Source organism: Peromyscus californicus, unplaced genomic scaffold (genome assembly GCF_007827085.1).
Source record: "Peromyscus californicus insignis strain IS unplaced genomic scaffold, ASM782708v3 Scaffold_5__1_contigs__length_169319896, whole genome shotgun sequence".
Classification (NCBI taxonomy): Eukaryota; Metazoa; Chordata; class Mammalia; order Rodentia; family Cricetidae; genus Peromyscus; species Peromyscus californicus.
This window is the reverse complement of record NW_026294573.1, coordinates 29,878,991-29,894,255: the sequence shown is the minus strand read 5'-3', so window position 1 is coordinate 29,894,255 and position 15,265 is coordinate 29,878,991. Positions and strand designations below refer to the sequence as shown.

The 15,265-nt window shown below is 52.7% G+C and overlaps 1 protein-coding gene across 1 annotated transcript in view; it reads left to right on the top strand.

The window, feature by feature from the left end:
* Positions 1-774: 774 nt before the first annotated feature.
* Positions 775-15,265, top strand: part of Epha10 (EPH receptor A10) — a 33,680-nt gene continuing 19,189 nt past the window's right edge. Inside the window, exons 1-5 of the mRNA XM_052715781.1 lie at positions 775-2,436; positions 4,360-4,424; positions 6,255-6,933; positions 14,284-14,439; positions 14,903-15,254. Coding sequence (XP_052571741.1) covers positions 2,331-2,436; positions 4,360-4,424; positions 6,255-6,933; positions 14,284-14,439; positions 14,903-15,254 — 1,358 coding nt within the window. The 5' untranslated portion in view covers positions 775-2,330. The remainder of the gene's footprint in view (positions 2,437-4,359; positions 4,425-6,254; positions 6,934-14,283; positions 14,440-14,902; positions 15,255-15,265) is intronic.

Here is a 15,265-nt window from a genome sequence, read left to right as displayed (position 1 = left end):
GCTCTGATTGTATTATATATAAATGAATTGCCCACAGGAAGAATGAGAGGGATTAATTCACTCTTCTTGCTTCCCCCCATTTCTAAGGTTTCTGTCTGGGAACTTCCCCCACGTGCATGCAACGAAGTCTCCCAAGAGCCAGGGTATCTTGTGGGCATCCTGTGTAGCTTTACTCAGTTAATCTTATCCATCTGTTCGGCTCCTGAAAGATTCCTGTGTGGCTCAGAGGGAGCCAGCATTTCATTTTTGTACCCAGGGTCAAAAGCTTTGGGCTGAAGTCTCTGGAGCTGTGGTAAGAAGCCATGCCTGATGCCTTACTGACTGCCAAGGGGACAGGACCTGGCTTTGAAGCAGGGGGAGGGGGTGAGGGCTGGTGGAGTGAGGACTCATTTTGAAATGAAAGGAGTCCTGGGTCTCTAAGCAGCTTCTAAAAATACCATCTCCCAGCTCTGGGGGGAGGGGGAGGGGCAACTGAGCGTGAGGAGAATGAAGATAGGAGGGAGGTGGAGGATACAAGAGCCTTTCTTCAGGTAGGTCTTATTTCAGGGACCCCACCTATCTCTAGGAACTAGGCAGAGGCCACGCCTCCTCTTGCTTCCTTAGAGGGCTTCAGTCGTCCAGTGTCTCAGCCTAGTCCTTCTTGATAAACCTTTCTTCCCAGAAGCAAAGGAACCAATTCCCCATTACTACTGTCCAGCAACTATATCTGTAGTAAGCAAGTTCTTTTGCACGAACACACACACACACACACACACACACACACACACACACACACACACACACACAGAGAGAGAGAGAGAGAGAGAGAGAGAGAGAGAGAGAGAGAGAAATAGCACATAAAAATGACCAGTGAACTATGAGGCTATGTATTCCCTTTGCATTCGGTGTCCAGAGGTATGGGATGTGGCAGAAATGAATGATTTGCCCAGATATCCTCTCCACGGAGTATGGTGTCCAGGAAGTGTTAGCTGGAGGGGTGAGGAGTACTCATCTAAGCAAAATGTGCAGGCACTGGCACCCCACAGCCAAGTGCATGGGTGGCTCACACTCACACTCCGGGCTTCTCCGGCTGTTGTAGCACCTAAGGGGAGAGGGGCTCCGGCCTCCCCTGAAAAGCCACAAGGTGGATGGAGCTTCCTCCCCTCAAGTTCAGTTCAAATGGTGAAGCTCAATGGCTGCTTCCTTCGTTCCGGGGGGGCCCCCCCAGCCCTCCCCACCCCGCCAAATGGTTAAACCTTCAGCTCGTACACAAGTGACCTTCATTAAATAGAGGTCGTGTCTCACGTTTCCTTGCAGCGTCTTCAGCTCCAGCCGAACTCTTCGAGGACTGCTCCGCCTCTTTCACAGGGACCTCAGATTCCCGGTGCTGCATTTCTCATCGTTCTTCTTGGGTGGGAAGAGTGGGGTGCTCATAGAGGAACCCCAACTTGAACAGTCTGTGGAGAAAGGCTGTGGGGTGTGCTGCTATGTATATGGATAGCAGAAGCAAGAACCCGGGAAGCGGATGTTCGTGCACAATCTACCACTGCCCCCATCTCAACGTCCACATGGTTTCCCAGCCTCGGAAGCGATGCTGGTAGGGTGGGACCCTGTCTCCAGCTTGACTCTCTTTTCCCAAGCAGCTCCTAGGATTGGGCTCTGCGTGTGTGTGTGTGTGTGTGTGTGTGTGTGTGTGTGTGTGTGTGTGTGTGTGTGTGTGATGAGGGCGGGAGAGAAAGGAGGAGGGATCGAACCATGAAACACCGGGAGCCGCAGACACAGGAAGAGGCCAAGGGCTGGGAGACACCAGAGCTCCCTAGAGCTTGAGGTCAGGATATCAGTCTCGGAAATCCCCTGCAAGTCCTGGGAACAAGGGTGCTCCCAAGAATAGCTAAGAGACTGCATGTGTCGCCGCTTCCCCGCGGACCGCCCCTCCGTAAGCCACGCCCACAGCGCCTACTTCTCAGGATGCAGAAAGCTAAGGTTGGAGGGTCTCTGGTCCACCGACGCCAGCTTGTCTCGCTCTCCAGCAGCCCCGCTAGCTCTCAGGGCTGCCCTACCCCCACGGTTTGGAGATCTGCGGGACCCCTTGGTTTCCCCCTCCAGCTGGGCGTTCCGCCCCTGGCCTATGAAACTCCACCTCCTCATTCTCTGCTGGCCAGGATTGGTGGGTCTCCCACGGCGATGCCTAGCGATTGGTCCCCATGGATGATGGTGACCAGCGAGACTCCGCCCCCGGCCGGCGCTGGGGTCTGGGGGCACTGCTCAGCGGTGCTGGGCTGGCGAGGCTTGAGCCGCCGCCACCGCCGCCGCCGCCGCCGCCGCCGCACTGACAGCTCCGTCTGTGGACCATGGAGACTGGCGCCGGTCCACACCCGCTGCGCCTCTTCGTCTGCCTGATGCCACTCTGCCTGGCTCTGCTTCTGGGACCTGGGCGGCCCGGGACCGCCGAGGAAGGTAAGGTGGGTTGTGCCTGAGAGCCAAAAATTAGGGAGTTGGGGGGGGGGGGGCTAGGGGACTGGGGGAAGGCGTCGTTTGGAGAGACTGACTACTCTGTTTGGGGGCTTGAAGCAAGCGGGCAACAGGGCGAGAAAGAACTAGAGAAAGAGGGGAGGTTGGCTAAGCGATAGAGAAGAGAGGGGTATTGAGGAGCTTTTAGGTCTGGAGACCTAGAAGGCTGGGGAAGAAAGAGGCTGGGGACCACAGGAGCCCGGGGCAGCAGTCAGGGGCCGTTGAGCCGGACAGGCTGAATGATTGGAGGTGGGAGGTGTGGGGGCGGGGAGATGAAGGGAGCAGGGAAGCCGAGGGGATGCGGCGAGACTCGAGCGTGAGGCGGGATGAAGATAAATAGCGGGGGCCTAGGGGACCGTGGTGTGGACAGCCGGAGGCTGGATGCTAATCATCTGCGCGCTGCCCGAAGTGCTGACCGTGGAACTGTCCGCAGTGCTGAATTGGGATCGAGTCCACCACGCGCGGTCCGCGTTGCGGAGGATTTGGGGCTGTCGGCGACATAAGCGCCGGAGTCTTGCCTCTGCTCCCACACCTCTGGGAGCTGTACGTTCAGTTGAATCCAGAGGCGTCACAACCAGGTGCAGCAACCCTGAGATGCTGGAGCAGACTCTGCCCGCAGGGTCTGTCCTGGCGCGGGATGGCAGATGCCTGCCAGTATGCAATTCTCAGGCACTGTCGGTGACGAAAACCCAGCGCACTGTCGGCGGCGGCCCTGCCCACTGTCGCGGCTGCCTCCAGAACCAGTCCCTCTTGGAGGACCTCACCTTGGAAGCCCACTCGCTTGCTTACCACTCTAGGGAAGTAATTTTCTGAGATTTGGAGATGGCCTGGCTTCCTGTGTTTAAGCAGAAGGTTCTGCTCTCCAGACCCGGGCTTCTCTGAGACCAAGCGATGAATGGATGCAGGCTGTCGACCTGTCACATCTAGAGGGAATAAAGTGACTCCAAGCTTTTCTGGTAGGGAGGGGGTGGAGAGGGTCATGGATTATGTGTGAAAGGGTCCCTGGCACTCTTTCAAAGGCGGTAGAGGTGGCAGCCCCTGGGAAAGGGGCTGGGTAGAGAAGCAAAGAATTCTGATGTCTCCTCTTGCTAAGTGGTCTCTCTACTTCATTTTCACCAGAAGCCCCAGAAGGCAAATGAGAAAGGTTTCCATCTCCTCTATAACTGGTGAACTGACCTCAGCTCTGGGTGGATTTGGGGTGCAACCAAGAATTCCCAGATCCACTGCTAGTTGACAGTTTCCTCCCACTAGTTGACAGTTAAATGTAACTTGAGGGAACGTGGGGAGGGTTAAGAGGGCCACTGACTTCTATCCCTAATGTGAAAGCTGACCTTAGAGTATTTGCCAGGGACTCTGTGGAAGGCTGAGAACAACACTCGATTCAATGAAAACAAAAGGGGGGGTCCTAACCCCCAGAACTTGTTAATGTCACTATAAGTGGTAAAAAAAAAAAAAAAAAAAAAAGGATTGGCAGTGTGATGTGGATTTTGACATGAAGGGATGAATCTGGATTGGATAAGTGGTTCAATGCAACCTTAATGGCCCTCATATGAGGGCAGCAAGACTCGGAGCCAGAAGAGATGGCAACATGGACATAGAAGCAGAGGGTGAAGTCCGGCACTGAAGCTGGGAGAGAGGACATAAGCCATTAAGTTTGTGGTCATTTGTCGCAAGCCTCAGGGAATGAATACAGGTGCCTTCATTAATCACAGTGGTTGCCGCTCTCTAGATTTGAGCTACTCTGCCCTTCAGGAGTTTTGCTTTGCTCCCTATCCCCTCCTGTAGCCATCTGGTAAACCCAGCAATGGCTCCCATCCTTCGAATCTGATGCTGCAGCGGTCTGACATCTGCGTTCTCCCTTCTCCTTAGTTATCCTCCTGGACTCCAAAGCCTCCCAGGCTGAACTGGGTTGGACTGCCCTGCCAAGTAATGGGGTAGGTGTTCAACTGTCACTCCATCCCAAGGGTCCTCTAGTTCAGTCCATTTAGCATCCGGTGTTCACCTAGGATCAAAATGTACCACAGGAAGTCCCCACCCACGCTCATGCAGGCAACCTTGGTTAAATGCACTGGGCCACACACACACAAAGATACGTAAGTAGGAGGGCGACGTGCTGGGAAGAAGTAATTTGGTGGGGGGGGGGAGATAAGAGAGAATAATAGAGAGATGTGGCTAAAGTACATTATACATTATAAAATTGTGAAGAAATTTAAACTATTTCAATCATTGATTTATTTACTGTGTTCATGTATGTGTGTATATGTGTTGGTGCCATGGTGTGTGCAAGTGGAGATCAGGACCACGGGTGAGAGTCCATTCTCTCCACACACCATGTGGGTCCTGGGGATCAAACTCAGGTCAGGTTGATGGCAAGTGCCTTTACCCACTGAGGCATCTCAGCTGCCCCGTCAAAGTTTTTTTGTTTTGTTTTGCTTTTTGACATAGGGTTCCTCTGTGTAGCCCTAGCTGTCCTGGAACTCCCTCTGTAGACCAGGCTGGCCTCGAACTCAGAGATCTCCCTGTCTCTGCCTCCTGAGTGCTGGGACTAAAGATGTGTGCCACCACTGTCTGGCCCTGTGAAAGATTTTTTTAAAGATATGCCATAGAGTTTGTATTCTCTAGAACCCTTGGTGTCAAGCCAGAGTGGCTTTACTAGAGAATACCAAGTCTTCAGTAAGTCAGTCAAATAAGTAAGTGAGAAAACTGGCTGTGTCTAAGAACAGAAATGTAAGCTGGATGGGGCAAATGCTGGGCATTGCCTCATACACAGTAGACCCCTAAGTAGCCGTCAGTTATCGACAGAGTAAGCAAGGCGGGGGGTGGGGGTGAGGAGGGAAGGTCACTGAGCAGAGAGTTGAGTGACTCCAGGTACCATCCCTAGCTCTGCCATTGACACACAGCGCCCATCCAGTCAAGCGGCTCTCCCTCTGCAACCTCAGTTTCCTCATCCACAAAAATAGAGATTGTGGCCAGGTGGTGGTGGTGCACGCCTCTAATCCCAGCATTTGGAAGGCAGGGGCAGGTGGATCTCTGAGTTCGAGGCCAGCCTGGTCTACAGAGTGAGTTCCAGCACAGCCAGGGCTACATAGAGAAATCCTGTCTCAGTGCTTGGTTTTCAGCACACATTTTAAATTAGAATGATGTAGGGAAGATCAGTATAGCCCCTTCAAGGACAACATGCAAATCCACAAAATGCTGCTGCATGTTTTAAAAAGAAAAACGAAAGCCAGGTGTGACAACTCATGTCTGTAATCCTAGCACTCTGGGGCTGAGGGAGGAAAACTGATGTGAGTTTGAGGCCAGTCTGGGATATATAGTGAGCTTAAGGCCAGCCTAGGCTATGGAATGAGATCCTGTCTAAACAAACAAACAAATAAATAAATGGAAAAAGATTGGAACGGCCTCATGCCACAGGCCTGAAGTTGCGTCAGGAGGACTGTAAGTTCACCCTGTCTGATTGACAGAGTGAGTTCAAAGCCGACTTGGGCAACTTAGTTGAAGCAACATCAAAATAAAAAGGGGAAAGAGGTCTGTGGTAGAGTGCTTGCCCAGTATGCCCAAGGATCTAGGTTCAAACCCCAGTACCCGGAAGAAAATGGATTTGACTTGGTCATTTCCGAAGTGTCTCCTCTTCCTGAATTTTGTCATATTTAGGGGCTTGTATGGTAGGGGGCGGGGAGGCAGATGTGAAAAAGGTGGAGAAAGGCCAGTGCTTAAATTAAGCTCCGGGCTCTAAGGTGTCCACCTCTGTGCTTTTGGCTCAGTGGGAGGAGATTAGTGGCGTGGACGAACATGACCGTCCCATCCGTACGTACCAAGTATGCAACGTACTGGAGCCCAACCAGGACAACTGGCTGCAGACGGGTTGGATCAGCCGTGGCCGTGGGCAGCGCATCTTCGTGGAACTGCAGTTCACGCTGCGCGACTGCAGCAGCATCCCTGGCGCCGCGGGCACCTGCAAAGAGACCTTCAACGCTTACTACCTGGAAACGGAGGCCGACCTGGGACGTGGGCGTCCCCGCCTAGGAGGCAACCGGCCCCGCAAGATTGACACTATCGCGGCTGATGAGAGCTTCACGCAGGGCGACCTGGGGGAGCGCAAGATGAAGCTGAACACAGAGGTGCGTGAAATCGGCCCCCTCAGCCGGCAAGGCTTCCACCTGGCCTTCCAGGATGTGGGTGCATGCGTGGCGCTGGTCTCCGTGCGTGTCTACTACAAGCAGTGCCGTGCCACAGTGCGGGGCCTGGCGTCCTTCCCAGCCACGGCAGCCGAGAGTGCCTTCTCCACGCTGGTGGAAGTGGCTGGAACATGCGTGTCCCACTCGGAAGGGGAACCTGGCAGCCCTCCCCGCATGCACTGTGGCGCCGACGGCGAGTGGCTGGTGCCGGTGGGCCGCTGCAGCTGCAGTGCAGGATTCCAGGAACGTGGTGACATCTGTGAAGGTATCTATGGCACCTGGAGGGATGGGATGGGGACATAGCATTCAGGTGGCAGGAAAGAGTGTGCCCTCGCTGAAGGAGCATGAGTGGAAGTGGAGAAGCCATAGGAGGAGCTGGGGGTCAAGACCTTTTGTGCGGTTTCTAGTGGGCTTAGCCAAGACCTACGGGAAGAGATGAATCTGATCCCATATAAGGATATATTAGGAACCAGGGGTAGTGGTATAGGCCTGTAAAACCCAACCCTCAGATGTTGAGTCAGGAAGATTGTGAGTTCAAGGCCAGACTCAGCTACATAGTAAGATGCTGTCTCAAACAAAACAAACAGAAACAAAAAGGTAGAGATCTGTACTTCAGGCAGTATAATAGATTCCCATTACCAAAGAGATGAGTGGCTACCTCACTTGCAAAGTTAGGAATGGGCAATCAAGACTAGAATCCAGGTTTGCCCAGCTCTGGGAACCTATTGCTCCACCATGCCTCCTTCATGCATAAGAAAAAACTCCACAGTAGTCCAAACCTCAGGCTAGCATTCCAGGAACTTCACCTTTGACCACATTCAAGTCAGGCTCTCAGGGCATCTCAGAGCTCAAGGGTGGCAGCTTGCACTAGATGGCTCCTAGAATCCCACTCAGCTTTCTGAAGTAGAATTGCTGTGCCACTGGGGGTGTTTCCTGGGTCCCTGGGTCTGTGGCTTCGAAGCAGGATAGGGTGGGATCCAGAATGTGTGCATTTGGTCGGAAGGTTCAAAGGATGTGTTTCGTGTGTGTGTGTGTGTGTGTGTGTGTGTGTGTGTGTGTGTGTGTGTGTGTATGTGTGTGTGTGTGTGTGTGTGTGTGACAGAGAGAGAGCAAGTACATGTGCATGTCATGAGTACAAGTCAGAGGATAACCCATGGGAAATGGGAATCAGCTCTATCCTTCCACCATGGGTTCTGCTATTGAACTCAAGTGCTCAAGCTGGACAGCAACTGCCCTTTCCTACTGAGCTATCTCATTAGCAAAGGGTGCACTTTTTAAAGCAGGTCTTTTTCTGGGTGTCAGGACAATAGAAAAGAATTGGACACGGCCCCAGCTCTTGAAAAGCTCACATCTAGATGGAAAGGGGCAGCGATTTAGTTTTTAAATCATAAGAAAGTGATATGTGGGGCTGGAGAGACAGCGCAGGAGTCAAGAGCACTTGCTGTTCTTGCAGAGGACCCAACTTCAATTCCCAGCACCCACATGATAGCTCACAACCACCCAAAACGCCAGTGCCAGGGGATCTGACACCCTCTTCTGCCAGGCACACATGTGATATGCAGACAAAACCCCATACATATAAGTTAAAATAAACATTTAAAAAGAAAGTAATCTGTGCCATAACAGGGCTACAGAATGGTAGGTGACAGAAGAAGTGACCAAGCTTGATGCTGTCATTTTACCTGTTGCTGTGATTAAAACACTCTGACCAAAGACAACCCAAGAGAAAGAAAGGGTTTATTTCAGTTTACAGGCCACAGTCCACCACTGAGCAAAGACAGGGAAGGAACTCAAAGCAGAAACCATGGAGGGTCAAATGTTTAGCTAGCTTTTTATACAGCCTGGACTACATAGTGAGTTCCAGGATAGCCAGGGCTTTGTAAACAGACCCTGTCTCAAAAACAAAGATGGGTTTTTCTACTTCAATGAACTCACTCAAGACAATCCCTCACAGACATTCTCAGAGGCTAACTTTATTCCGCACGGTCCCTTGCAGATGTGCCCAGAAATCTGTCTCCTAGATGTCAAGTTGACAGTCAATGCTAAACTGTCACACCATGGGTGTGTCACATCCACAGAGAACCCGGTTCTGAGGATGGGGAGAGTTTTCCAAAGGAAGGGAGGTTTTTCTTCCTGGCGGCTGAGACATTCTGCAGAGGCATGACGGTGACAGAAAGGAACATAGTAGTTGGTACTAAATCCGTAATCCAGTGTGGTTACTGCAGAGGGCACGTGGGAGTGTGAGAAGTGACGAGCTAGGAGCTGGGCAGGACCATGAGTGAATGATGAAATAAGGACTTTATACTTCAGACCATTGGGGGGGAAGCCAACACTTTCCGATTTATATTTTCAAAAGACCACTCAAGCTGCCAGTAGCAAAGCAAGGATCAGGGCGGGAAGCCTTGGAGGACAGAACGGAGGAAGGACGGTGATGCAATAGTCCAGGCGAGAAACCACGAGCTGTGAACTAATGTGGTAGCAGCTGTCCTTGAGCGATGAGGACGGATGTGATGGGAGGCAGGGCGTGATGCTGAATGCCTGTTATCTCAGCACCCAGGAGGTGGAGGCAGGAAGAACAGGGTTCAAGCCTATTCTCAGCTACATCGTGAATGTGATGCTAGCCTAGGCTACATGAGACCCAATCTCAAAAAGAAACAAAGAAAAAAACCGGGCTGGAGAGATGGCTCAGAGGTTAAGAGCACTGGCTGCTCTTCCAGAGGTCCTGAGTTCAACTTCCAGCAACCACATGGTGGCTCATAACCATCTGTAATGAGATCTGGTGCCCTCTTCTGGTCATACATGCTGTATACAAAATAAATAAATAAATCTTTAAAAAAAAAAAAAAAAGAAAAAAAGAAAAAAAACCCAGAGAGGCAAGGTGGTTCAACAAGCAAAAACACTGGCTGTGTAACCTATACCCAGCAAAAATGATTTTCTAAAAGTTTAATCCAGAGATTTAATCCAGAGGTTCTCAACCTTCCTAATGCTTTGATCCTTTCATACAGTTCCTCATGACCCCCAACCATAAAATTATTCTCATTGCTACTTCATAACTGTAATTTTGAAACTGTTATGAATTGTAATGTAAATGTTTTTGGAAATAGAGGTTTGCCAAGTGGGTTGTGACCCGCATTTGGGTGGCAGAGGAAGACAACTATCTGTGAGTTTCAGGACAGCCTGGTCTACACAGTGAGTTCTAGGACAGTCAGGGCTACATAATAGACCCTGTCTAAAAATAAAGAGATTGGAGGAGGCATGCTGAGAGGGTAAAGGGTAGAAAGGAGAAGGAGGGAACATGGTGGTTAAGGGAGATGAGGATTCAGGAAACAGCAACCTATAGCGTGGTGAGCACTCAGGCATGACAGGAGTTGGATGGTGTTCACTTGGTTTTGGCAAGAACAATTTCAGTGGAGCAATGGAAGGAAGAGGCTTATGGTCAGCTAAAGAACAAAGAGCCCTGAGGAGCCAGAGTCTCAAAGTCTAGTGATCCCAGAGAGCTCAGCTGGTAGAGCATCCAACTTAGGCATGTGGCTCAGTTAGCGTCCACAAAGCCCCGAGTTCCATCCGAGTACCACAGAAACCAGGCATGATGGTACATGCCTATAATCCCAACTCAGGGGACGGAGGCAAGAGGATCAGAAGTTCAGAGTCATCCTTAGCTGCATGGTGAGTGTGAGAACAGCCTGAGCTATGTGAGACCCCCTTACACACACACACACACACACACACACACACACACACACACAGAGAGAGAGAGAGAGAGAGAGACACGCATGCACAGTTACTAGAAAAGACTCTAGAAGTCTGAATTTGAAGGGAGAAATAAAGAGTCAACATCTTCAATGGGACTGTGGGTTGGTAGGATCTTTGTGTATGAACATGTTGTTTGAACAGAGAGAGGGCTTTTATTGCAGACCAGAGACACTTGTGTATATGCTATGGGGGGCTGGGGAGAGCCAGTGGCATACCAAATGTGTGTGGGGAGCAATCTGTTCAAGAGGAAGAAGTGTTTTATTACTGACGCGGGTTAAAATTGCTGACGCATGTTGCTAATAAAAAGCAGGACAACTTTTAGTCAGTTTTAGGATTGTTTTAAAATAGTCTATAGTCAGAGCCCTTATGCCTGCATAGAAATGGACTGCTTGTCTGCTCCGCCCACTAGTGACATCACTGGCAAGAGGCAGTAGAGGGGGTTGCAAAGACCAGTAGGGGAGGTGACAGATGGAATGTGACTTTGGGGGGTGGGAGTAAAAGGCAGGGGTCCAGAGTGGAGATGCCTTGTCTCCATCTTTCAGACTGTAGGAGAGGAGATGTGGGTCAGATAGAGGTGTTTGTGGTTTCCATAGCCAGATGTTGGGGGGAATTACCAACTCACGACCCCTCTCTGTGCTCTGCCAGGTGTGGAGCCGTCTGTGACGGGGTGGGGACAGTCAGATTCCGGTCTATTTTATGCTGCGCCTTTAGAGCCTAGAAGAACACCTGGTTTATGGTGGATGATAAAACTGTGGGTGCTTAGGGACTAGAGATCTCTGGTTTGTGTCACGCTCCCCCTCCTTGGGCTGAGACCAGATGAAAGTCTCTTGTAATGGCGTCACCTCTGCCCAGGGCAGTGGGGGAGCTGGGGAAAATCTAGGGCAAACTTCCCAAGGGATGTGCTGTTGGAAGCGGACTTTGGAGAACTCAGGAGGCAGAGGGTGTGGGACATCGTGGGTCAGGAGCCAGAAGCTCTCTGTGATGTTCAGAGTGGGCATAGTGAGGGCTGCTGGAGAGGGCTAGGAAGGGGAAAGGAGTGGTTAGGCTTGCACTGGTACCTCCAGGCCGTTCAAGTGTCTCTTACAGTTAAGTGAACACCTTCCCAAAGCTAGAGGAGAAGACAGAGTTATGATCTCCCCACTCTTTCCTTTCTCTCTCTGTCTCTGTCTCTGTCTCTGTCTCTGTCTCTCTCTCTCTCTTTCTGAGACAGGTTTCTCTGTGTTACAGCTCTGGCTGTCCTGGAACTTTCTTTGTAGCCCAGGCTGGCCTCAAACTCATAGAGATCCGCCTGCCTCTGTCTCCCGAGTGTTGGGATTAAAGGCGTGCGCCACCACCACCGCCCAGCACTCTTTCCTTTCAATAGTGACCTTTGTTCTTGCTCCTGTTCTAGTCACCATAAGAATGCATGAAATCCAGCTTCTTTTTAGGGAACACATCAAGGCTGGTAAGGTAACTTATTACCAAGTCTCTTGTGGATCTGCCTGCTCGCTGAGACTGTACAGGTTACTGGGACCCCTGGTGGGGTGCCTGAGGTGACTCTACATGGAGTACCCAACTTGGGCTCCTTCTGTGCAAAACTGTCTATCTGGTAGCAAAGGGGTGAGAAGGGGGAGACTTCCCCATCATGAGGTAGATAAGCAAACCTGGTGAAAAGTCTCTACAGGGCAAGGCCAGTGGGAGCTGAACTAGACCACCTCTGAATTTCTGACTTTGACCCCAAAAGAGGAAGGTACTGGCTGTCACGGAGTCCCCTGAGTCTGTCTTTCCACACACCACTCTTCCAGACAGCACCTCTCCGAATAGGGAGGACCACAGTTGCCTCATGGGGCCGTGATAACCACAGCTAGGGCAGTAACCCTCTTCCACTCAGAGCAAGGCACCTCTGTGTTCTTCCCAGTACCCCGAGACTGGCACCGTGGGCACTGTCCAGACCTCACCCCTCTATTTCACCACACAGTCAACAGGCTGTGATCACAGTTCCCATCTGACTGATGCTTTCCTCACCCCAGAGTGGCAAAGCTAATACTTCACCAGGCTTTCAAGTCTTGGCTTTGACCATGACCACACCCCTAGGTCCACAAGGGTAGTGGCCCTGTGTTTTGTGCTAAAGCAGTGGTTCTCAACCTTCCTAGTGCTAACATTTTGATACAGCTCCTCCTGTTGGGGTGGCCCCTAACCATAAAATTATTTTTGTTCACAACTGTAATCTTGCCATGGCTATGAATTGTAATGTAAATATCTGTTTTCCAAGGGTCTTTGGCAGCCCCTGTGAAAGGGTAGTTTGACCCCTAAGGGGCCACGACCCATGGGTTGAGAACCACTGTGGTAAAGGAAAGGTGCTGCTGAGCCCCCTCTCCCCAGCTACGCCATGGAGGACTCTGGGCAAGATGGGACTCTCTCAAGTGCAAGCCTTTCAAACAGTACCAGGGTTCAGCTCTTCTTAAGACTGCTTCCCAGGGGTTAGCCTTCCTCCCTGCTGTTTTTCTGTCTTCTTGGGTCTAGCCTTCTACTTGCAGCTAGACTGGAGGGAAGGGCCAGAGAGTCGGGGGGGACTGCCCCAACCCAGACTGAGACCGTTTTTAAATGGGCGTTTAGGACAGGGCGATGGCCCAGTGAGTAAACATGCTTGCCGTGGCACTCTGAAGACCTAAGGTGAGATGTCCAGCATCCACACAGAAGCTAGGTGTGCCAGAGCGTGTCTGTAACCCCAGCACAGGAAGAGGGCAGCAAATCCCAGAGGCTTTCTGACCAGCTAGAATAGCTGGGGCCATGAGCTTCCGATGCCCAGAGAGACTCTCAAAAAGGAAGCTGCACAGTGGCAGAGAAAGACATTTGACATGGACCTCTGGTCTCTATGTGTTCACAAATGGTCGTGTACACCCACCCCCTACACACACAAAATAAACAAACAAAATAGGTGTTCAGAGCACGGTCATGCCTGTAATCCCAGCATTCAGGAGAGGCGGAAAGAAAAAAATTCAAGGTCAATCCTCAGCTACACTGTCAGTTCAAGGTTAGCCTGGGTTGTATGAGATCCGGCCTCAATCAATCAGTCAGTGTGTGCTCATCTGTCCTCTCTTGGGGCCGGAGAGGGAGAAACAGTAGTCTATAGAAGGTTCAGGAAGATTAACTGACATGCCCAAGACCACATAGCAAGTAAGTGAGTGATGCAACTCAGCTACGGACCGCTTGGGTTTCAGTCTCTTCTTAGGAGCTGTTAGGTGAGCGGAGGCAAGGACAGCAAGGCTCCTGTGTAGTGTCAGATTAGAACTAGTCTAGGAAGCCATTGGAGCATTCTGCCAGCTCCACCCCTCCACCTGCCCAGCTCTGCTTCCAAACTGGAGTCCACCGTGTGAGTTGGAAAAGGTTTATGATATTACTAAGCCCAATGCGCAGTGGTAGGAGAATGAATTTTGATGTGTGTGTGTGTGTGTGTGTGTGTGTGTGTGTGTGTGTGTGTGTGCGCGCGTGCGCGTGCCTGCCTGTCTGCCTGTCCCTGAGTAACAGGACCAGCCCTTGGAGGCCTCACCCTTCTTTTCTCTTGTTCACATCAAGTCTGCACCTTTGACCTTAGAGCAGTATTGTCAGGGCTCTGAAAGGGGGCAGGCTGGGGTGGGAAACCCACTAACTGGGGGGCATCTCAGCCCCACTCTCCTCTTTTTAACCATGGGGATGAAGTCAAATGTATGAACAGAAGTGAATTATGTCACCGTCCCCTGCACACACTGCATTCGTCAAGGGCCAGGTGAGACTGGGCTAAGAGATGTCACCCCACTTTCCCCACCCTAATCCAGGAAAATCAGGGATGCAGGGTGGGGCGTGGTCAGGGAGGGGACGCCTCCTCACCAGCCCCTTCCCACAGCCTGTCCCCCAGGGTTTTTCAAGGTGTCCCCAAGGCGGCCCCTCTGCTCACCGTGCCCGGAGCATAGCCTGGCTCTGGAGAACGCCTCTACATTCTGCGTGTGCCAGGACACCTACGCTCGCTCGCCCACTGACCCGCCCTCAGCCTCCTGCACCCGTGAGTGCCCCCTCCTGGCTGGCGGTAGGGAGGGGGTGAGATGGGGCTGAGGGAGTTGGACTGGCAGGGCAAAAAAGGAAGCTTGGGGTGGGTCTGGGCACCCGGGCCTGGGACTAGGGGAACCCAGAAGGATGGACATGGGGGTCAAGATTCTCTGTGAGTGGCCATCTCCCCACTCCCCTCGCCTCTCCCTGGGCCTGGCTGGGACGTCCCTCCTCTCTTTCCTGCCCTCTGTTCCCGGTGACCATGTCCCCCCCATCCTAATCCCCTCGATGGTCCCCATGTCCTCATCTCAGTTCCTGGCTGCCCGCCCCTCACCCCCACGTCCCCATCAAGGACTGCCGGCTCCCATACTGCTACCCATGCAGGGGTGCCCGCGCCCCTGCGCCCCACCACCCGTGTCCCCATGCCCCGCGCGCTTGCGTCCCCTCCCGGTCCCACTCAGCGCCACCCCATGTCGCAGGGCCGCCGTCCGCGCCACGGGACCTGCAGTACAGCCTGAGCCGCTCCCCCCTGGCGCTGCGGCTGCGCTGGCTGCCGCCTGCCGACTCAGGCGGCCGTTCCGACGTCACCTACTCGCTGCTGTGCCTGCTCTGCGGCCGCGACGGCCCGGCGGGCGCATGCCAACCCTGCGGGCCACGTGTGGCCTTCGTCCCGCGCCAGGCCGGCCTGCGGGAACGCGCCGCCACGCTGCTGCACCTGCGGCCGGGCGCGCGCTACACCGTGCGCGTGGCCGCGCTCAACGGCGTCTCAGGCCCGGCAGCCGCCGCGGGAGCCACCTACGCGCAGGTCACCGTGTCCACCGGACCCGGGGGGTAAGGCCGCG